The following is a 22,682-nucleotide window of genomic DNA, read 5'->3' as shown; positions in this document are numbered from 1 at the left end:
CTTTTTACCTCTCTGTGAACTAATCTAGGCTGTCCTTCCTGATGAGAGGAGTCACTCTGTTTGGCAGGTAAGATTTGTGGTTGTGAAACAATCTCAGGTTCTGGGGCCTCCTCTGTGGTGGTTGTAGAAGATGACTCTGGAGCTGCAGGAAGTGGTTCTGACAGCTCCCTGTTAATGCTGAATTCATCTTTCTGTTTGCCACCTCTTTCTTGGCCACCTCCTCTCTTTTTACCTCTCTGTGAAGTGATCTAGGCTGTCCTTTTGAAGATTAGCTTTATTTATCACATGTGCATTGAAACAGTCAGTGAAACGCCTGATTTTATGTCAACGTCCAACACAGTCTGAGGATGTGGTTAGCGGGGGGACAGCCCACAGTTGTTGCCACAGTACTCAGACCAACATAATATGCCTACCATTCACTAACCTGAACCCGGACATTTTTGGAATGAGGGAGAAAACCATAGCACCCGAAAGCAACTATTCCAGTCATACAAAATTCTTTCAGGCATTGGTGAGAATCGATCCCCAATTATGATCTTTGGCACTGCAAAATGATTGTGCTAACCACTTGGCAATAGTGATACCCTAGCTGGTAACTAATAGAGGGAGTTCTGAACTCTTGCTTGATTGCAACAGGTCCTGGTAACCATGTTCAACTGAGCTTCTGGAACGACTAAATGAGGAGGTACCAGTTCCTTCCAATTTCCTGTCTTGCAATCTTCAAGGAATTTCTAAATGGGAAAAATATTCAGAAATCAGGTTTGGAAAGGGACTTGTGCGACCTTGTACTTAATTCCTTAAAGGATAACTTGCAGACTGAGTCGGTGGTAAGGAAGTTAAAGGCAATGTCAGCATTCATTTCAAGATGACTGGAATATAAAATTATGGATGTAATGCAAAGATTGCTTTACAAAGATTGCTCAGACTGCTCTTGGAGTGTTGTGAGCAGTTTTGGGGCCTTAGCTGGGAAAGGATGTGCTGGCAATGGAAAGGGTTAATAGGAAGTTCACTAGAATGATCCTGCGAATGAAACAATGTACATATGAAGAGCACTTGATGGCTCTGGGTTTGTACTGACTGTGGTTTAGAAGAATGAGTGGGGGAGGGGATCTCATTGAAAATTATTGAATATTAGAATTTTAGATATAGTGGACATGGAGAGTATGTTTCCAATAGTTGAAGAGTCGAGGAGAAATGGGCACATACTCAGAATTGAGAGACATCCCTTTCGAACAGAGATAATGGAATTTCTTCTGCCAGAGGTTGATAAATCTAAGGAACTCATCGCCACAGACAGTGGTAGAGGTTAATTCATTGGGAATATATGAAGTGAAGGTGATGGGTTCTTGATTAGTAAGTGGTCTTTGTTTACATTGCAACCATCACTATGTTTCGAAGCTTAACACGCAAAATGCTGGAGGAACTCAGCAGGTCAGGCAGCACCCATGGATGTGAATATTGTGTCAACATTTCAGGCTGAAATCCTTCGTCAGGATTGAAAAGGAGGCGTGCAGAAACCGGAGTAAAGTGGTCAATATGTCAAAGCCTTAGCAGCAGTTGAATATTCAGGTTCCTTTAGTTAGTCCTGACGAAGGGTCTCGGCCTGAAACGTCAACTGCACCTCTTGCTAGAGATGCTGCCTGGCCTGCTGCGTTCACCGGCAACTTTTATGTGTGTTGCAGGGATTTGGTTAGCTTGGATTTAGTTACTATTTTAAGGTTGTTACAGCCAGGGGTGGTAATGGGGACAAGTTCTCGTCATCTATTAAATGCTCCCAGTGGTATGTGCCTCTGATAACCAAATCCACCTGCTGGCACTCATCTGTGGCTTTGCTACCAAGCCCGGCGGAACCATTTCTACTAATGTGAGAAGGGGCAAAGGAGAGTTACTGTGGCCTTAAAATCAGTCACTTTCGACAGATGAGGCTCATCAACTGTGGTTGGCAGCTCATCTAGGAGAAGGAAAAGTCTGATCTCAAAACTCTGCTGCCTTGCTGCTATACCCATTCATGCGGAAGGCTTTGGGAGTAAACCCTAAGGGAAAGATCCGGAAGTGGAATACTGAGTTCATTGCTGACTAGCAACTTCTGTGATGCTTCTGGTACCAAACTATCGGTGTCTGCCTTTGGATTCATCAGATGTGTGGAGAGGGGAAGTTTGCTCTCTATGTGGCACTGCCCAGACTTGCGTACCTCGACAGCTAGGACACAACATCCATGGTCAACTCTGACTGACAGAGGCCCTCATCATCACCAATAGTGAAGGATTTGTGCTACAGAAACATAACTGGTCATTGTAAATTGTCCTGTGGTTCGGCTAAGTTCAGCAGGTAGGCTGTTGGACAGTGCTTCTCATTGAGACAGAAGGACCTGCTCCATGCTATATTTCTAAATAAATAATGAGCAAATTGTGTGTGTGTTACTCTGAACTCCCAGGATCAGCAGAATCTCTTGTCTTTATGAACCTGAATCTCTTGTTCTGATCTCTGCTATTGTTTTTCTCCTCCCCCCCCATCCCCATCCCTGAACCCCTGCAGTACTGATTGACAACATCCAGGAGTTGAAGCCAGGTCATCAGTCAGAGGTCAAGCAGTGGTGCACCAAGGAGATGCCCACCAGCATCTCCTTCACCATTGTCTTCAAAGACAGGAAGAAAAACGTGGACCTGGTGGCCGTCAATGCTACAGAGGCCTGCCTCTGGATCTGTGTCTTCACCAAGTTCAAGAAGAGGGACTGCAGCATCAACAAGAGAGTGCGACTAGACCAATATCGATTGCGATGTGTGCCAGGGGTCACACCGCGGAGGGAGGGTGCCACTTTGCCAATTGTCTTCTCTAACAGTGGCTCTCGAGTCTGCTCCCACCCCGTGTAGAAGGTCAAAGCAGAAGGCACATGGGAATAAACTCCCATCCAAGTCATGTTTCCTTACATAAGACAATAATGCAGTGGTTGTCAATATTTTTGATACAATCTGGATGTTTTAATAGTTTCAGATCACTAGTATGTGTTGTGAGATTTGTTAACTTGGTGGCAGCAATACAATGCAATACACGATAAAAACTAGAAAAATAATTGAATTACAGTAAATATATATGTATATTCAGTAGTTAAATTAAAAATAGCAGTGCAAAAACAAAAATAATAAAAAAGTGATGTGGTCTTCATTGGTTCAATAACCATTTAAAAATCTGAAGGCAGAGGGAAGGATGCTTTTCTTGAATTGCTGTGTGTTTGCCTTCAGGCTTCTGTACCTCCTTGTCCACAGTAACAATCTGAAGAGGGCATGTCTGGGTGATGGGGGTCCTTAATACTGGATGCCCCCTTTCTGAGGCAATACTTTTTAAAGATGTCTTGGTATACTACAGTGCCTTGTACCTATGATAGAGCTGACTAATTTTACAATTTTCTATAGCTTCTTTTGCCCCATACCAGATGCTGATGCAACCTGTCAGGGTGTTCTCCACTGTACATCTGTATAATTTTAAGTGTTTTAGGTGACAAACCAGATCTTCTCAAACTCCTAATGAAATATAGCTACTAACTCACCTTCATTATAGCTGCCTCAATATGTTGAGACCAGGTTATATCCTCAGAGATATTGACACCAAGGAACCTGAAATTGCTCACTCTTTCCACTTCTGATCCCTCTGAGGATTGGGTTGTGTTCTATCGTTTTACCCTTTCTGAAGTCCACAATCAGTTCTTTAGTCTTCCTGACATTGAGTGCAAGGTTGTAGCTGCGACACCACTCTACTTGCTGGTATATCTCTCTCTGCTACTCCCTCTCGTCACTATCTGAGATTCTGCCATCATCAGCAAATTTCTCAACGGCCATTTGAGCTGTGCCGAGCCACACAGTCATGGCCTTCGAGAGAGTAGAGCAATTGGCTAAGCACACAACCCTGAGGTGCGGCAGAGTTGATTGTCACTGAGGAGGAGATGTTATTACCGATTCGCACAGATTGTGGTCTTCCAGGATAATGTTGAAACACGTTTGTGGGTCTGGCAAGAGATACAGAAAGCAGTCTCTGAATAGGTACAGTATATTAACCATTTAATTGCAAACGGTAAAAATTCACCACATATTCCTGTCCCCCAAGTTATAGGCACTATAAATCCAAATATTCAACAAACATACTTAGTTAAAAGTGCGCAAAAGCATACCTTCCCAATCGTCTTGCCTCACACAAAGTAAGAAGAGAGCAAGCCCCTTCCACGTGCTATTTTATATACCCAGGATATTTGAAATGGGACACAAGTAGAAGAACCAGCTGCAGTTTCTAAGCTAACATATCACAACAGAAGTGACATTTGACAGTTAGAATAAGGAACATCCCCAAAGAACAAACCTCCCTTTGAAAGTTGCAAACGTGTTGATCCAACCCTCAGTCCAGCGTAACTCACGAACTTCCAAATTAAGTTATACATAAAACACAAGAGTACAATACCCAGTACAATAACCCAGTTGTTACCTCTCAGTATTCTAGTAGTCCACCAGCCTCCTTTTGCCCCAAAAGTGTAATAGAGTGTCCCTAGAGTGTAATAGCCAATGAGATGTTCTCCCACTTAATCTTCCACACTGATTCTTAGATGTGATCAACCAGGTGAGTGATGTTACCCAGTCCATCAGGAATGTAGGTGCAGCATTCTTGACCAATATCAGTTCAAGTGTCACCTTCCTTTGTGAGCAGGTAATTCAAGGCCATCAAAATCAGTTCCCAGACAGTCTGGCTGTACCATGCTGAGAAAGGCTATCATTTGAAATACCCTTTTTTTTTAACAAACCTGCTACCAGACAGCATAGGCAAGGTGTTCACCCAGGGCACTAGATGGCATACATATAGCACCACATATCAAGCACGACACCCTGTGGGAATAATAGGTCGGCCTAGCAACTGCAGATCCAGTAAGTGTCATTCAGCTTCCAACATGTGCCCAACTTCACAGCAAAATTTGCTAACAAGTGCCCAGCTTCACAACAAAATTTGGCATACACAACCATCACAGATTACTGCTCCTGCTGACACTTGCCATCCACCTTATACCTTGTACCTGTAGTCAACATCCCACCTTCACCAACACTCCCTTGTCAGGTGGGGAAATCACTTGAAGGGTCAAGACGTTACAATTGTATAAATGGTATGTAGGGAATACGAGCCCTTTAAAGCACTTACTCCAACAGGGTTATTAAGGCTCAATTTCCTTGAGGCTGTTACCATACTCTGGTTAGCGGTTGCTGAGTTAGACTACTGCCTCCCAGTTCCCCTCAAACAGAATGCCAAAACTGGAGAAGCCAGATAATTTGCCCCAACAGTTTTTTTTGGTCATCAAAGCGATTGATATCAGTGGCATCTTTTCACTGATTTAGTAAGGAGTCTTCATACAAATTCAGCAATCTGACTCATTGGTGCAATGTACAAATTCAAATGCCATCCAGAAGGATTTTCTACAGGATCTCCCTCCACAAATCAGCATTCACCACATTGCTATTCTGTGATGCAGGAAGATACAAATACACTTAGCCCTGATTTGTCACTGGATATTTAAAAAACACAGCAATGACAAAACTACCAGAATTCCTTCCCAAATGCTCAATTCCAACTGAGTTGTGAGCATTTCATATGCAAAATAAAGTTGCCCAAATTACTACCCAAGTTCCATATGGCCAGTATGAAAAGTGAGTCATCCCTAAAACCAATGATACGGGGAAACAAGTAACAAATTAGAAACCAAAGCATAATGCCCAGGCTGTACAACTTCAGTTCATTTCTCCAAGAGAAGGAGCGCATCAGAGAACAACTGATAAGGAAAAAGCAACTGGGCAGGGCCCAACACATTCACAGAGTCTCTTAAAAAAAAGTCCACACACACACAAGCAAAGTGACGTGTGTGGCCTCATCTCACATTTCTCCAGATTCAAATCACTCACACTCCATTTATAGGAAGAGGGTTGCAGGTCAAACGACGCCCTACCTACACCAATGAGGCCTGAACCACTGCTGGCAAATGTTAGCCAGTAGCCTTTGTAGTGAACCCTGAAGGGAAGGTAGGAATCTGGCAGAGAACAAAAGGAACCCATATCTACCGAGGTCTTGATGAAGGACCCTTCCCCCTCAACAGTCTCCCTTTTTCGCTCCTCGCAGTATTTACATATTGTATGGAGGATGTGGATAGAAGCCTCATTTACCCGCTTCTGTGGCACCCCAGCATTAAGCAACTGTTATGTAACTGGCAACAATGAATATCGATCGAGACAGGTTATACAAAAACAACCAAACATCCATTAAACACGGATAAACAATTAAAAAAATGAAAACCTTAACCAGATGTTAACCGCTATGCGGCCGTTCAACAAACTGTCACTCGGCACTGGTTCTTAAAGCGTTAAATGCGAAAACAGTTCTTAAAGCAGTAAAGTCAGATATAGTTCTTAAAATGGTAAATTCGAAAGTCCACCAGATTCATACATTCAATTGGGAGAGACTTCTCTGGAGAAGGATTTCTTCATGGACGCGACTTTCCTGCTGGTTCTGTCCGAAGGATTCATGATGCAGTAAATAAACAGTTTAAAACAACTGATTTTAATTTCTTTTAGACAGCAAACCTTGCATGAACTCTTTGCTCTTTTGGCAAGAGTTATCTGCGATGCAGGTCACTACTCCTTCAACGAAGACTCAATGAGGTCGATCCTTTGTTAAACTGCCAAATGATACCGACTCCTCTCAATCCTTCGGGTCCTGTACTTCAATAAAGTCTTCACTCTCCCTTCTACTGCTGGAATAAGGTACATCAACACATCTAGCAAAAATTTCCCGTTCAGTAATATTGTACCTTGCAACAGAACGCAACACTCCGTTTTAAAAATGAAACTGCGTCATAAAAACAAATACGCAACGGAAACGGAGACACAGTAGGTTCTAGCTGGACATCTAAAATCCATTACATCATTCTCACAAAAAAAAATCACAGATCTCCCTGAGGCATGTAACACAACGCTAAAAAGAATTTCTTTACAGGACATGTGGGACCTCTCTTCCCCCACCCCCCCCGCATCCTGTCTGCTTATCTAACTTTTGTACCTGGCTACACGCAGCCTATTCTCCATTCTCTAAACCTTGCAGTTATTGAATGGTTGTACTTTTCGGATAAACAACAGCTGGTGCTATTAAAAGACAGCACTTCCTCTTTTATTGGAAAAATCACCAAAGGAATCATGTGTCCTCCCATTCCAGAAGTTAACTCAACATCCTCTGGTGAGATACCACTGTCACGGTATATTTCTGTGATAACAGCCCACTGGTGTAGAACTTTAGAGCCCTCCTCTACTCTGCTCCATTCTGCTTGGAGTTTTATATTCCATTCAGCAAGAGTGGGATAACTCAAGTTTAACTGCTGCCATTACCCGAATCCATGGTGATGCATTGTGCTCAGGGGAAGCAAGCAGTGATCTCAGGGTGTTATTGATTGCACGTTGGGACATTAGCTATTAGTTGGGCTCACTCTGGCGCTGCCCCCAGCGCATCCCATAACCTCAGTAACCACGCAGCCAAAGTCTCCCCAGCCTTTTGTTTGTACCTATCCCCTAATTCCCTGAGCTCTGTTGTCTCAAAGGTCTCCATTACACCATCCCCAACATATTCTGAGCCTTCCCCTTCTCCCTCCTGAAAGGAAGAAGCTCCAGTACATTGCCCCCGATGGCAGGTGTGGGAATACGTAATCCCTGGCCTGGCCCGTTCTGTTTCAGACACACGTGGGAGAGGGTGATCATCAAAGATTAGACCGAGTGGTCCACGCTATTTTCATCATTTTCATCTCTCCCGCATTTTCGTCATCTAGCCAGACATCCCCATCTTCCAGCACCACAGTGGGATCATCACCCCGTCTCAACATGGCTCGACCCTTAACAGGATCAGGTTCCTAACTGGCCCTTCCAGCCGACTCTAAATCATGTACTTTTATTAACCGAATATCTGTACATTCGTATCTTTGAACTTCATTCCCCTACTCTGAGCCATCAACAGCAACTCGCTCAGAACAATGCAGCGCTGACTGAGATCTTCCAATTCATTCTTAAGGCTCGCTATCGTTTTATACTGATGTCTCACAATTGTTGCAAACAGCCAGCAAGCATCTGACAGTTCTCTTCCCTCATGGGAAAAACCATCGATTTGATTATAGAAACAATGTTTCATCACCGCTTCAGCCCCTGTGAAATCTAACTGGCTCTGGAATGCCGATTGGTTGGACCCATCAGTAAGTTAGCGAGACTTCCGAAGCCTGCGCTGCTATTTGTCCACCCTGGGACTCTGCAACTCTCAAATAGAGGGTCTTCTCTTTTAAATAATAATAGGCATCCGTTAGCTTCATGAGACCATGGATTTGCGCTTTGGAAGGTTTCCTGGTTGCGCAGGCCTGGGCAAGGTTGTATGGAAGACCAACAGTTGCCCATGCTGCAAATCTCCCCTCTCCACGCCACCAATGTTGTCCGAGGGAAGGGCATTAGGACCCATACAGCTTGGCACTGGTGTCATTGCAGAGGAATGTGTGGTTAAGTGCCTTGCTCAAGGACACAACACGCTGCCTCAGCCAAGGCTCGAACTAGCGACCTTCAAATCACTAGACGAACACCTTAACCACTTGGCCATGTGCCGACACTCTTTTAAATAACTTCTAACAGAAATGCATTTATGCTCAAAAAGCCACAGCTCGCTCGCAGTGCCAAAATGTAATGTTGAATCAAGTTCATAGGTCTGGCCTATGATACCGAAGTGTGGTACAGAGGCCAGGTTCTGTAGCTTTTCGATCAGGATGGAAGTAATGTTGGTGTTAAGTGCTGAGCTACAGGTAGGGAACAGCATCCCGACAGGTGTTCTTATTGTCCGGATGACCTAGGGCTGCATGAAGAGCCGTTGACCTATTGCAGACCCAGGCAAATTGTACTGGGTCCAGGTCCTTGCTGAGGCAGCAGTTGATTCTGTCTATGACCAAACCCACAAAGCATTCCATCACTGTATATGTGAGTGCAACTGGATGATTGTCGTTAAAGCAGCTCACATTACCCTTCTTGGGCACTGCTATAATTGTGTCCCTTTTGAAGCAGGTGGGAACTTCTGACTGCAGACATGAGAGATTGTTGTCACAAGTTTTCTGAGCCTTACCAGGTACTCCATCAGGTCCTGCTGCCTTGCGAGGGTATACCCTCGTGAAAGACACCCTGACGTCAGCCACCCAAGAGATCACAGGGCAACCAAGTGCAGCAGAGATCCTCACAGCTGTATTTATGTCCTCCCTTTCAAAGCGGGAATAAAAGGCCTTCAGTTAAATATAATGTTAGAAGTGTATATGAAAAATGAAACAATTTCAAACTTCTGAATAAGATAAGAAAGGGAGGAGAAGGTGGCGACGCGACGCAGCTTGTAGCAGCCACTCTGATGGCAATGTCTATTATTTATCAAGTAGTGTGCCATGCACAACCCTGATTTGATGGAGATGGACGTGAGAGCACAGAGGAACATCTGGTGAAACTTCTGAAATACCTGCTTCGCTGCTGCTGCTACTCTGTGGTCCAGAATCTCCGGAGGGGAAGGCCCCGAGTCCTCAGCTTTGCTTGTTGCTCAGCAGACGGGGCGGGGTCAAAGCACTCGGCAGAGGATGGTGCTCGGTGCTTGGTGTCGAAGGGCTGGTCAGAGGCTCGAAGTTTTCGGACGGACTCAGTGTCCGCTGCGGTCGCGTGCTTCCAGTGCTGCTGCATCGGCAAGTTTGCGGCGCTTGGAAGTTCAATGGCGGGGAGAGTTTCTCCCTTCTTCCGCCTGTGTGAGATGATGAGGCTATCAGGACGTTGAGACTGTTTTTTTTAACGTGCCCATGGTCTGCTCTTTATCAAATTACGGTATTGCTTTGTACTGTTGTAACTATATGTTATAATTATGTGGTTTTGTAAGTTTCAGTCTTGGTTTGTCCTGTGTTTTCTTGTGATATCATTCTGGTGGAATGTTGTATCATTTTTTAATGCATGCATTTCTAAATGACAATAAACGAGGACTGAGTGTCCTCATAATCTAAATCTAAATAATCTAAATCTAAAGATACTTTATTTATAATAATCCGTATATAATATTCTTTAACTCAGCAATGGAGACACATATAATATTGCTCAAAATTTAGTGAGGTGATTGTGACTGATGCAAATTACTGAATATCGGGTTGCAACTTGGCGAAAGGTAATCGAAGATGTTACGTACCCCATAACTGGGTTGCCAAACCAGTAGAAATGGACCACTTAGTTGGAGTCTGGATGACTGAAACTAAGAAAGTTTTATTAATGAAATAAGCAACACAGTACTCTAATTGTAAGGATATAAATGCAACAGGTTAGCAATGATAAAACACACATGTACACAGAACTAGGATAATAGGAATCAATCAAGCTGTATCACAGTCTAGGGGTAAAATGATCAGTCTCAAGTGACACAGAGTTCAGTTCAATTTAGTTCAGTTCACAGTAATTGCTGTTGTGCCGTTGGGGAGGGAGAGAGAGAACGAATGAATATGCAAATCGGATTCCAAACAGACCTTCGATATTCCTCGCAGTTAGCTTTCAGGCGAGCTCTTTGTAATGTCTTCTGAGGTCACCAACTGTGACCCCTCCGTTCCAGATACGATCGTTCTTCTGCAGTGAACCCAGCACCCAGGCAAGGGTGGACACACACACCAGGTTCCCGCCCGACCGCACCTTTCCACCTGTGCGTCTATGGCTGGTCCCGTTATCAGACCTCCAAAACTCTGACCAACTTGTGGGGGCACACCACTTCCAGGGTCTTGTTACCTCGTGGTGTTGTGTGTGTCTTGCCTTAGCGAACCTGTTCCTTTTATTACCCTGCTGGGGTATCGCCTGTCCATCAAACTTCAAACAGTTCGGGTTCAAAGCCACCGGTCTCTAACAATACTCGGAACCGTGTCTCCTTTCGGTAATCTCTCTCATCTCTCTCTTATTAGCATTTTGAATGTTGCCCCCATTGTCCTCTTATTGGCATCAATCTTCTGATAATTTGGTCTGTTGTCACAAAGATCACCTCACTCCACATTCACCTAAGTAGAAGGTGGGAAATCTAATCAAAAACAATTTTGCTTTCTCCCAGAGCTGTGGAAACTTATTGTGAATATCACTAGTTACCCAGAAATTTTGATTGCTGTATTTGAATTTTGCTTGTGTTGTTATTTCACACCGCAGTTTTATATGTGGTGTCAACATTGTTCACATTCTTCCCAAATGGATCCACCAGCCAATTTGGTATGTGTGTCAGTTTGCAGTGGCTTCAAATGATCAAGAGATACAATCAGATCATCATCTTGCAATTCTGTTCTGAGTGGCCAGCGAAGAAAATTGCAGAAACTCACGACATCCAATATTTCTGCGGAAAAGATTGTTTCCCAAGGAAAGTGGTAATAGCAGCCTCTTTGCATGATACAGGATTGCATTTTTTATCCTTTTAATTGTTTGGTTAATAAACTCAGGTTTTCAATCATATCTGACAGGTGAAATATGTCCAACAGCAGCAACATGTTGTCCTCCAACCTGCCTATCACTTAGAATTGCTGCAGAACCATTCTAAAGGGTAACAAAGTGATGCATACAATTAGCTTTTGATAACCATCAAACCACTGTATGCATTGGTAGCCATTCAAAATCTTCTTCATTCCGCTTATAAAGTTGTGAAAAAGCCCAACCTTTAAGTACCTTTGACTTGATGAAGTTGATAGCAGCAGAGATGTTGGAGAAATATCCTCCCAATATTTTTGCAATTAAATGCTGATGGTGGATGCCACAGTGTGTGCAAGAAATGTCTGGTACAGCAATTTTGTTATATGAAGAATGAATCCTCTCTATTTTCCTACTTTTGAAGCAGCACTATCAGATGCACAAGCCATTACATTTTCCATCGGCATAATGTTTTCCAAGAAATAACTCTTGACCTCTTCAAAAATAGTTTCACTTTTTGCATCTATCTCAACCTTTTGGAAAAAATCATTTTCTCACTGGTATAGTTTCACATGAAAAAGTATCAGCATTGAATAAATATAAAATAAAAATAAAAATAAAACTGGCGTTTTAGGCAGATTTCAGATACATGTCATAAGTATTTTTTTAAAATGTAACAACATATTCAAATTCTACGGGGCAATGAAGAGGGTGTACGCACAGAAAATGTGAATTGAATGGCCTTTCAAAATGTGAAGAGATCAGTGACTTAATTAAAGTTGTAGTAGTTAAGCGATGAAGTGGCAGACTTCAGGCATTGTTGCCTCTCTGCATTTTGGCTGCTTCTGACAGATGATCCCACTGCGGTAACTGCAGACTTCGTGTCATGTTCCGTAAGTATTACGACAGTGGAAGACAAACAGACCATTCATTAATGATGGCGAGGGGGAAGTTGTTTGTAAACCATTGAATGTGGATCTTCAGTCTCCTGTACCCTCCCTGATGAGAAGAGGGCATGTCCTGAATGATGGGGGTCCATAATGACAGATAGCGACTTTTGAGTCATTGCCTTTTGAAGATGTTCTTGTGGTGAGGGTGCTTGTGCCCCTTATGGAGTTTACAACGTTCTGCTGGTCTTTCTGTCATGTGCATTGGTGCCTGCAAACCAGATGGTGATCCAACCAGTCAAAATATTCTCCATGGTACATCTACAGAAATCCCTGGCGTCTTTGGTGACACACCCTGTTTTACAGGGTGGTAGATGAGGTGGCTGATGTGAAATAACAGGCCATTCGGCCCACGACATCTGTGCTGACCATGATGTCAACCTAACTAACAGGCAGGGAATAGACCTGCCCGGGTGTGCTCCCAGACTGCTCACATGTCTGTCTCGTGCCTGTGAAATGTTGTCACCGAGTCTGCTTCCACCACCTCCCCTGGCAGTAGTGTGTTCCTCGAAACTCCCACTTCCTGTGGAACAAAAAAAGCTGCTTCACAAATATTATTTAAACCCAAACGCACCAATCTTTCCAACGTAGCCAGTCATTTCTGCTCTTTGGTGATTTTTATCACCAGGTATTCCCTGTTTATGAAACCTGAATTCTTGTTTTCTGCCTTTTGCTGAACTTGACAGTCTCTGCCCGTACTGAGCTGTTTTTTCACTCAATATTCGTCACGGCGCTTTTCTTTGACTCAGACGTGTTGCTGTGTTTCAAGAGTTGGAATTTATCTCAGGCTCATTTTAAAAATAGCTTGTAGCCACTGCAATGTGTCATAACTTTGAAACATTAAACCAATTCAAAGTAAGACACAGGAGACCAAAATGCGAGTCTAACTTTGTGTTGACCTGAAACGAGGTGCACATATATCATGAGATCACACGATTACATATGCAATTCACGTAATTTTACATATAACCAGTAATGAATTAATTAAACAAAGAAGTATTCTCAATCATTCAACATATATACAAGATTACTCAAATATTACTGAAATATTAAACACACAACATCAACCTTTTCCTTTAAAAACAATGACTTGGCCTCCACTGTGACCTGTGGCAATGAATTCCACAGATTCACCAGCCTCTGGCTAAAGAAAGGCCTCCTCATCTCTGTTAGAAATGAATGTCCCTTTATTCAGAGGCTGTGTCCCCTGGTCCTAAACTCCCTCAACAGACAAAGCAGACTCTCCACATCCACTCTTTTGAGGTCTTTCAAGATTCGATACATTTCATTGAGATCTCCCCTCATTCTTCTGAATTCCAGAGAGTAAAGATCCAGAGCTAGCAAACTCTCCTCATATGATAAGCTTGTCAATCCTGAAGTCATAGTCATCAACCTCCTTTGAAACCTCGCCAACATCAGCACATCCTTTCTTAGATAAGGGCCCAAAACTGTTCACAATAATCCAAGTGAGGCTTCACCAGTCCCTTATAAAGCCCCAACACTTTTTCCTTGTTTTTCTAATCCTTTTGAAATAAATGTGAATATTGCATTTATCTTCCTCTCCACCGACTCAACCTACAAAGTAACCTTAACGGAATCCTGTACAAGGACTGTCAAGTCCCTTGTCATCTCAGATTTTTGAATTTTCTCGCCATTTAGAAAATAACTTATACATTTATTTCTTCGACCAAAATGGATGACCATACACTTCCTGACATTGTATTCCATCTTCCATTACTTTGCCCATTCTCCTCATCTGTCAATGTCCTTCTACAGACTGGCTGCTTCTTCAACACTACGAGCCCCTCCACCTATCTTTGTGTCATCTGCAAACTTGGCCACAAAGCCATCAATTCTGCCATCGAAATCATGACATAAAAGTAATGGTCTAAACCTCGACCCCTTTGGAACACTAGTAGTCACTGGCAGCCAACCAGAAAAAATTCCCTTTATTCCTACTCTTTGCCCCCTGTCAATCAGCCAATGCTCTATCCATGCTCGTACCTTTCCTGTAATACCATGGGTTCTTAATTTGTTAATCAGCCTTATGTTTGGCACATTGTCAAAGGGCTTCTGAAAATCCAAGTATACAGCATCCACTGATTCTCACTTGTCTATCCTGCTTGTTATTTCTTCAACAAATTCCAACAGATTTTGTCAGGCAAGCATTTCCCTTAAGGAAACCAGGCTGATTTTGGCTGATTTTATCACGTCTCCAAGTTCCCTGAAACTACATCCTTAACAATTGACTCCAACATCTTCCCAACCACTGAAGTCAGATTAACTGTCCTATAATTTCCTTTCTTCTACCTCTCTCCCTTCTTGGAGACCCACTCTAGAATCTATTGACTCTTGAAAGATCATTAATCTTTCAATCTCTTCAGCCACCTCTATTGGAACCCTGGGGCGTAGAACTGTTGGACCAAGTGATTTATCTAGTCCTTTCAGTTTCCCAAGAACCTTCTCCCTATTAATGACAAGTTGACTCACTTCTGCCCCATGACACTCTCGAACATCCAGCATACTGCTCAGAGTGAAGACTGTTGCAAAATGCTTATTCAGTTCATCCAGCATTTCTTTGCCCCACATTACTCCCTCTCTAGCATCATTTTCCAATGGTCTGGTATCTACTCTCACCTGTCTTTAACACGTTATTTAACTGAAGAAACTTTTGGCATCTGCTTTAATATTATTGTCTAGCTTACCTTTGTATTCAATCTTCTCCTTCTTTATGATTTCTTTAATTGCCTTATGTTGGTTTTTAAAAGATTCCCAATCCTCTATCTTCCCACTAATTTTTTGCTCTATTATGTACCCTCTCTTTGGCTCTTATGTTACCTTTGACTTCACTTGTCAGCCATGGATGTGCCATCGTGTCTTTATGTAACACTCAGTTATATTGGCTCATATTTATCTGGGGGAAGCCTCGTCCGCCGCCCACATTGTTCACGGTTACGTCGGTTGCTGTACAAATGCCACCTGATTCGGCTTCAAACATCAGTCATCAGACAGTACACAATGTACATTTTACCAATTACACTTTATAAATATTACTAAGTCTATGAGATTAATAGAAGTACAATACAACAAGGAATGGAAAAGGCACCAGACTTATCAAAGTTCAATTTCTTCGTGCACACATTGGAGCTCGGGACCTCCTTTCTTCCCTGCGATCCACTCGGACTCCTTCGACTCGCAGCTCGGGACCACCCAAAGTGATGGACCAGAGCACTTCCCGTACGTCCGTCGTCCTCACGGTCTCTCCTCCATCTCCCTGCCAAAACCCCCTGGTTTCCAGCCATATGAGACAGCATATCACCCCAAGAAAGAATAACATGGAGACCCATTGGTTCATTTGTTCTGTTATCTATATTATAACCCAAGCAAAGTGTAGCTAGAGACTTTATCAGCATTTAACATAACAAGGAAGCTGTTTTAATTAACATACGCAGTAACATAAAACGTAAGCATAACATAGAAGCCATTTCGATGAACATACGCAGTAACATATGAGAAGAAACCCCTTACACTTAGAATACTCTTCCTCCTTGGGATATATATGCCCTCCACCTTCTGAATTGCTCCCAGAAATTCCGGCCGTTGCTGCTCTGCCGTCATCCCTGCCAGTGTTCTTTTCCAATCATTTTGAGCCAGCTTCTCTCTCATGCCTCTGTAATTCCCTTTACTCACTGTACTATTGATACATCTGATTTTAGCTTCCCCTTCTCATCAGGGTCACTTGACCTTTGCAGTTTCTTAGCTCTACCCACGATTCTACAATACCTGGTCCTCTCTTTCTATGCTTATGATTTCATTTTTTTAAACCAACAGAGAAATGCCACCTCTCTGCCTATGCTGCCTGTCCTTTTGATACAACCTGTATCCTTGGATGTTAAGCTCCCAGCTTTCATCTTCAATCAGCCACAATTCATTGCAGCTCACAAAGTTGTACGTGCAAATCTAGAAGTATGATACAAGTTCATCTCCCTTATTCCATAAACTGTGTGCATTCAAATATAACACCTTCAGTCCTGTATTCATCACCCTTTTTGATTGGTCCCCCTTTTACATTGCAACTCACACCGTTGATGCCAATTTTGCCTTCTCATCAGCCTTTCCTTGCTAGCAATCTCACTACACACTATCTCTGTTTGTAAACCTCTGCCCAGCCTGTAAAGTTCCCACCATCTGCCAACTTAGTTACGTTCTCCCAAACGGCTCTGGCATACCTGCCTGTAGTAATATACGTTCACCTGGACTCAGATGTAGCATTCTTTTTGTACAGGACGTATCTTTCCTGGAAGAGATCCAAATGATCCAGAAATCTGAAACCCTGCCCCTGCATCAGTTCCTCAGCCACACAGCTTTCTGTGAAATGCTCCTATTCTTACCCTCACTGGCAGCAATCCAGAGATTACTACCCTGGACATCCTGTTTTTCAGCTTTCTACCTAGCTCCCTAAAATCTCTCTTCAGGACCTCCTCCCCTTTCCTACCCATGTCAGTGATATTATGTACCAAGACTTCTGGCTGCTCATAGTCGCTATTTAGAATGCTGTGAATCTGACCTGAGACAGCCCTGAACCTGGCACCTGGAAGGCAAAATACCACCTGTGTTTCTCAGTCACATGGACAGAGTCTCCGCTCTATTTGTATAACTCTGGGATCTGCTGCAATCAGTGCTGCAGTCCTCTTCAGCTCCCTTCTCTTCACCAGTACCAGATTCAATGCCAAAGACCCAGTCACTGTGGCTCCCATCCACCCCCAACAGAATCCAAAATGGTACACTTATTATTGAGGGGAACAGCCTCTGTACTGGCTGCCCAATTTCCATTTTCCTTTCTTCTCCTGACAGTCACCCATTTACCTGCCTCCTGCAACCTATGGGTGTTTACCTCCCTGTAGTACCTATCACTTTTTCACTCTCCCGTATCATCTGAAGATCATTGACCTGCAGTTCCAGATCCTTAAGATGTTCTCTGAGGAACAGCAGCTTGGTGTACCTGGTACTGATGTGGTTGGCTGGGAAACTGCAATCCTACATCCCACACAATGAATACAACACAGCCCTGGAGCCATTTTCACTGCACTAACTCTGCCCTAACAGACAAGGGATGAAGAGACCTACCAGATACTCACCATGCCCAAGCCTGATGAGCCAAACCCAACGTAACACTGGCCCACTCACACAATGGCTGCTCTGCAATCACCTGCCTTGTTTTGAATCGTCCTTGCTATTGAATCCCTTTCATTGATTGGGCACAGTTCAAACTGTGGCATTGGTGTATATTGTCAGCTCTCTGCCGGCTGCAGGAATTTGTCCATAAATATACTCCTTTTGAAATGCTTTCACAACAATATGCAGCAGGTAAATTTCCTCCTAACAACGGACTACGAAATTACAACAATGATTTTCAGATCTTACGTTCAACGGTTAAATGTGGAGCAGTTAAGTGCGGCACCTTTAAGGGTCAACGCCAAGGTTGAAAGCGTGCACTTAAGACGGAATTCAAATCAGACTGAGTGCAGGGGTATGAGGCGTCCTCTGCCAACTCTCTTGTTAGTGAATGTACTGTCCATTGAAAATAAGATTGATAATCTCAGGGTAAAGCTGCTGTATCAGAGGCAGATGGAGCTGTGCAGGTTGACTGTGTAGTTAAGAAGGCATACGGTGCATTGGCCTTCATCAACCATGGGATTGAGTTCAAGAGCCGAGAGGTAATACTATAGCTATATAGGACCTTGGTCAGACCGCATTTGTAGTACTGTGCTCAGTTCTGGTCACCTCACTACAGGAAGGATGTGGAAACTATAGAACGGGTGCAGAGGAGATTTACAAGGATGTTGCCTGGATTGAGGATCATGCCTCATGAGAATAGGTTGAGTGAACTTGGCCTTTTCTCCTTGGAGCGATGAAAGATGAGCGGTGACCTGATAGAGGTGTATAAGATGATGAGAAGCATTGATCATGTGGATAGTCAGAGGCTCTTTCCCAAGGCTGAAATGGCTAACATGAGAGGGCACAGTTTTAAGGTGCTTGGAAGTAGGTACAGAGGAGATGTCAGGGGTAAATTTTTTATGCAGAGTGGTGAGTGTGTGGAATGGGCTGCCAGCGACGGTGGTGGAGGTGGATACGATAGGGTCTTTTACGAGACTCCTGGATAGGTACATGGAGCTTAGAAAAATAGATGGCTATGGGTAACCCTAGGTAATTTCTGAAATAAGTACATGTTCAGCACAGCTTTGTGGGCCAAAGGGCCTGTATTGTGTTGTAGTTTTTCTGTGCTTCTAACAGACGATTAAATGAGACATTTCATTTGCAACGGGAGTTACTATCTGTGATCCTAACTGCATTTTACATACCACCGGTGGCCAATTATAAGCACACACTCGCGAAACAGCCCATACTGGCTCATTTCAAATCATATTCGGTGACTTTAACCAGGCCTGTTTAAAGAAATCCCTGGTCAGTTGTCACCAGCACATAACCTGTTGCACCAAAGGTCCCAACACACTAGACCACTGCTACACTGTGATAAGGAATGCCTCTCGCCTCTTCCCCAAACTGCGTTTTGGCAAGTTGGACCATTTGTCTGTACTCCTGCTTCCTGCAAACAGACAGACCCAAAAGAGCAAGGCTCCAAAGATCAAGACAACCAAAAGGTGGTCACGAGCGGCAGAGGAATGGTTACAGGATTGCCTTGAGTCAGTGGACTGGGCCGTGTTCAAGAACCCATCTGAGAACCTGAATGACTACACCAGGGCCATTACAGACTTTATTTAAACAGCTGTGGATGAGTGTGTCCCCACAAAATCATTCAGGGCTTTCCCCAGTCAGAGGCCCTGCATGAACAATGAAATCCGGAACCTGCTGAGAGCCCGATCAGAGGCATTCAAATTTGGAAATCAAGAGTTGTACAAGGTGCAGGTATGATCTCATGAAAACCATCACTCAGGCGATGGATATTCCGGACTAGACTGGAATCAATGAGGGATGCTGGACAGCTGTGGCAGGGTTTGAATGCCATAAGCTCCTGCAAAGCTAAACCTTACGACAGAGCGGACAGCAGAGAATCATTTCCAGCTGACCTCACTGCCGTCTATCCTCGCTTTGACCACCAGAGCAAGGAGGAGCCATCATTTACCCCATGTTTCCAGATGATTCTTTGTTCTCAGAATCTGAAGGTAATGTGCAGGTTGCCTACAAGAGAGTGAATCCAAGGAAAGCATCTGGTCCATGTGGAAAACCTGGCCAAGAATTGAGACGTGTGCCGACCAACTGGCTGGTGTATTCACAGACATCCTCAGCTTTTTGCTCTGGCAGTATGTGGTACCCACCTGCTTCAAGCAGGCTTCAATCATACTGGTGCCCAAGAAGAGCGTGGTAACCTGTCTAAATGTCTATCACCCATTGGTACTTACATGCAGAGTGAAGGGAGGTTTTGAGAGATTGGTGTTGAAGCATATCAGATTCTGTCTGAATGGTGATTTGGATCCACTCCAATTTGGCTACCAAAGCAAATGACCTATGGCAGATGCTATGTTGTTGACTCTTCAGACAACACTGGGGCATCTGGACAGCAAAGGTGCATACACCAGAATGCTCTTTATGCTCATCATCACCTCAAAACTTACCACTAAACTCCAAGACTTGGGCTGCAGTACCCCCTTGTGCAATTGGTTCATGGATTTCCTCACTTGTAGACCCCATTCAGTTCAGATTGGCAAAAACATCTCCACAATCTCCATCAGCACAGGAGCAGTGCAGGGATGTACATACTGTAGTCCCTGCTCTATTCACTTTACACCTCTGAATGTGTGGCTAAGTACAGCTCCAACACCATATAGAAGTTTGCTGTTGACACCACTGTTGTGGGCAGTATCAAAGGGGGTGATGAATCCGTGAACAGGAGGGAGATTGAAAACTTGGTGTAGTGGAGCAATAACAATAATCTCTCACTCAATGTCAATAAGACCTGGGAACTGATTGTAATCTTCAAGTGAGGGAAACCAGAGGTCCATGAGCCATTAATCATTGGAGGATTAGAGGTGAAGTAACTTCACCTCTGAATTTCCCAAGCCTTCTGTAAAATAGGGCAAACTAAATAACTTGCACTATGAACGTCCCGACAGTTGCAGAATCTTGCCTCAGCACCAACTTCACAATTCCCATATTCACGTTCACGAACCCGATGAAGCTGTTTATCACAATTAGAAATGAAAATAATCATTACTTTAGGTTGACATCATCAGTTAGCCCAGTCCTAATGCCCTGCACTGGGTGACCTTTCTGATCCGAACCCGCCCATCCCCGACTCATTTTCCTTTCACTCCTTGCCAAAATCCATCCCAGACCATCACTTTTCTCCCATTTGAATTCCCCGCCAGCGGCTGCCCTCAGTCACATTCCCGGTGCTGCGAACCGCCAGCCCCGTCACTGTGGCGCCAACACTCTCCGGTTGTCTCCGCTCCCCGTCAGCCGCTCTCCCGGCCCAATCCTCCCCCCACACTCTCTCAACCTCCGTGTCGGTCCGCCACACTCCGTTCAATAGTCTGATAACTGCAAGATCGAAGCTGACCGTCCCCACACACGGGCCCCGCGTCCGACCCATGCCAGTCCGCACACTCACCGCGCTGGGGGCTGCGACTGTCGGCCGGCGGGGCCGCCTTCGTCTTCGGCTCTTAGGCCCGCCGGGTGTTCGACAGGAAGGGTCGCCGAGCCGGAGTCTGAGCGGGAGAAGGGAATCGGTGGCCAAGAGGTCAGGAATTGGGGGAATTGTGCCCGTGGGGGAGAGGAGGCGACCGGGGAGCCCCAAGCTGGGGCGGCACGGCCCAGTCGGAAGGTCGGGGAGCGGAGCCCCAAGCTGAGGGAGCGAAGCCGGGAGACTGGAGAACCAAACGTGAGAATCAGGAGGCTGGAAGCCTGGATCCAGGGGAGAGGGAATCAGATCAGGAAGTAGGGAACCTGCATGTGGGTGAGGGGAGACTGATCCTGAGGAGCTCGATGGAGGCAGAGGACCTGGATCTGGATCTGGATCTGGATGCCACAATTTACAGGCGGGAATATGGAGCCAGGGTCTGAGGAAAGAGGCAGGGAGTCGACCCTCAGGAACAGGCAGTTGGCCCAAAGTTGAACACGATGGATAGAAACTGGGATCCTGGTGATGAGAGAGTGAAAGTGTGAAGTCAGGGCAGGGGAACGGTCGGAGATCATCAGGAGCTGAACGACGAAGAGAGGCCGGCGGTAGGACGGGTGTAGGGTACGCGGCTACGCCATACCTGTGGCCTAGCTTCGATGCCAAATTATAAATTGACCTTAAGAGATGGTGTCTAATGTAATGACATCAGTGTAAGGCAGTTGCTTTTGGTTGGTTTGTAATTGAAATAAAGGGCTTCTCATTAAAAATACAGAAAGTCGAATCCCAACTCTTACAGAGCAGATGAAGGTAAAAATGATAGTAAAATAGGTCTATCTGTGTGTGAGCGACTTCGAGCTGCGGGGTTGGGGAAGGACCTGGCTGAGCGGGAGAATGGTCTCGGGCGAGAGGCCTGTCAATGAGCGGAGAAGGGGTGGTCAAGACGCAGAAGGAGACAACCGTGTGATCAGAAACTTAGCAGACTCTTGCATGGAAAAATAAAGAATGGGGCCATGCAGAGGCACCAGAGGATTTCCGGAGCTTGGAAACCAGTCCCGAAGAGATCTCCTAAAAAAGTACAGAAGGCCGAATCATGGATCTTATGGAGTCGATGAAGGTAAAAATGATCTTAAAGTCGATCTGTCTGCGTGCGTGAGAGAGTTTGAGCGATTAAATGTCAAGGAGAAAATGCTGTATCGTCAAAGTTTTAATATAAAATTAACGCATTTGTCTCCTGTGTTGAATGAAGTGGTTCCTGAATGAATGTTCATGGTCTTCTGTTGCTGTCGCCCATCCCTTCAAGGTTTGACATGTTTTGCATTCGGAGACGCAAACACGAGAAAATCTGCAGATGCTGACAGAGATGCATTTGAGAGCAGAGTTTATTGTGGAGGAAGGGAAGCCCCTTTCTTTAATAAAGGAAGACATCTCCTTCGTCCTGGAATGAAAAGCCTCAACCTGAGTGCAGATGCGGTGGAGATGGAGGAATTGAGAGAAGGGGATGGCATTTTGCAAGAGACAGGGTGGGAAGAGGAATAGTCTAGGTAGCTCTGAGAGTCCGTAGGCTTATAGTAGACATCAGTAGATAAGCTGTTTCCAGAGATAGAGACAGAAAGATCAAGA

The 22,682-nt window shown here is 44.4% G+C and overlaps 1 protein-coding gene across 3 annotated transcripts in view; it reads left to right on the top strand.

Annotated features, from left to right (window-relative positions):
* Window positions 1-3,115, top strand: part of LOC140209500 (1-phosphatidylinositol 4,5-bisphosphate phosphodiesterase delta-4-like) — a 43,200-nt gene extending 40,085 nt beyond the window's left edge. For all 3 annotated transcript variants that reach the window (XR_011889003.1, XR_011889002.1, XM_072277743.1), the window contains one exon: window positions 2,536-3,115. Coding sequence is in view for 1 of the 3 variants with exons in the window: in XM_072277743.1 (XP_072133844.1) it covers window positions 2,536-2,870 (335 nt within the window). In the remaining 2 variants the exon portion in view is untranslated. The remainder of the gene's footprint in view (window positions 1-2,535) is intronic.
* Window positions 3,116-22,682: the final 19,567 nt, after the last annotated feature.

This window comes from Mobula birostris, chromosome 14 (genome assembly GCF_030028105.1).
Source record: "Mobula birostris isolate sMobBir1 chromosome 14, sMobBir1.hap1, whole genome shotgun sequence".
NCBI lineage: Eukaryota > Metazoa > Chordata > Chondrichthyes > Myliobatiformes > Myliobatidae > Mobula > Mobula birostris.
Note: the sequence above shows the minus strand (reverse complement) of the source record. Positions and strands in the feature narration are given on the sequence as shown.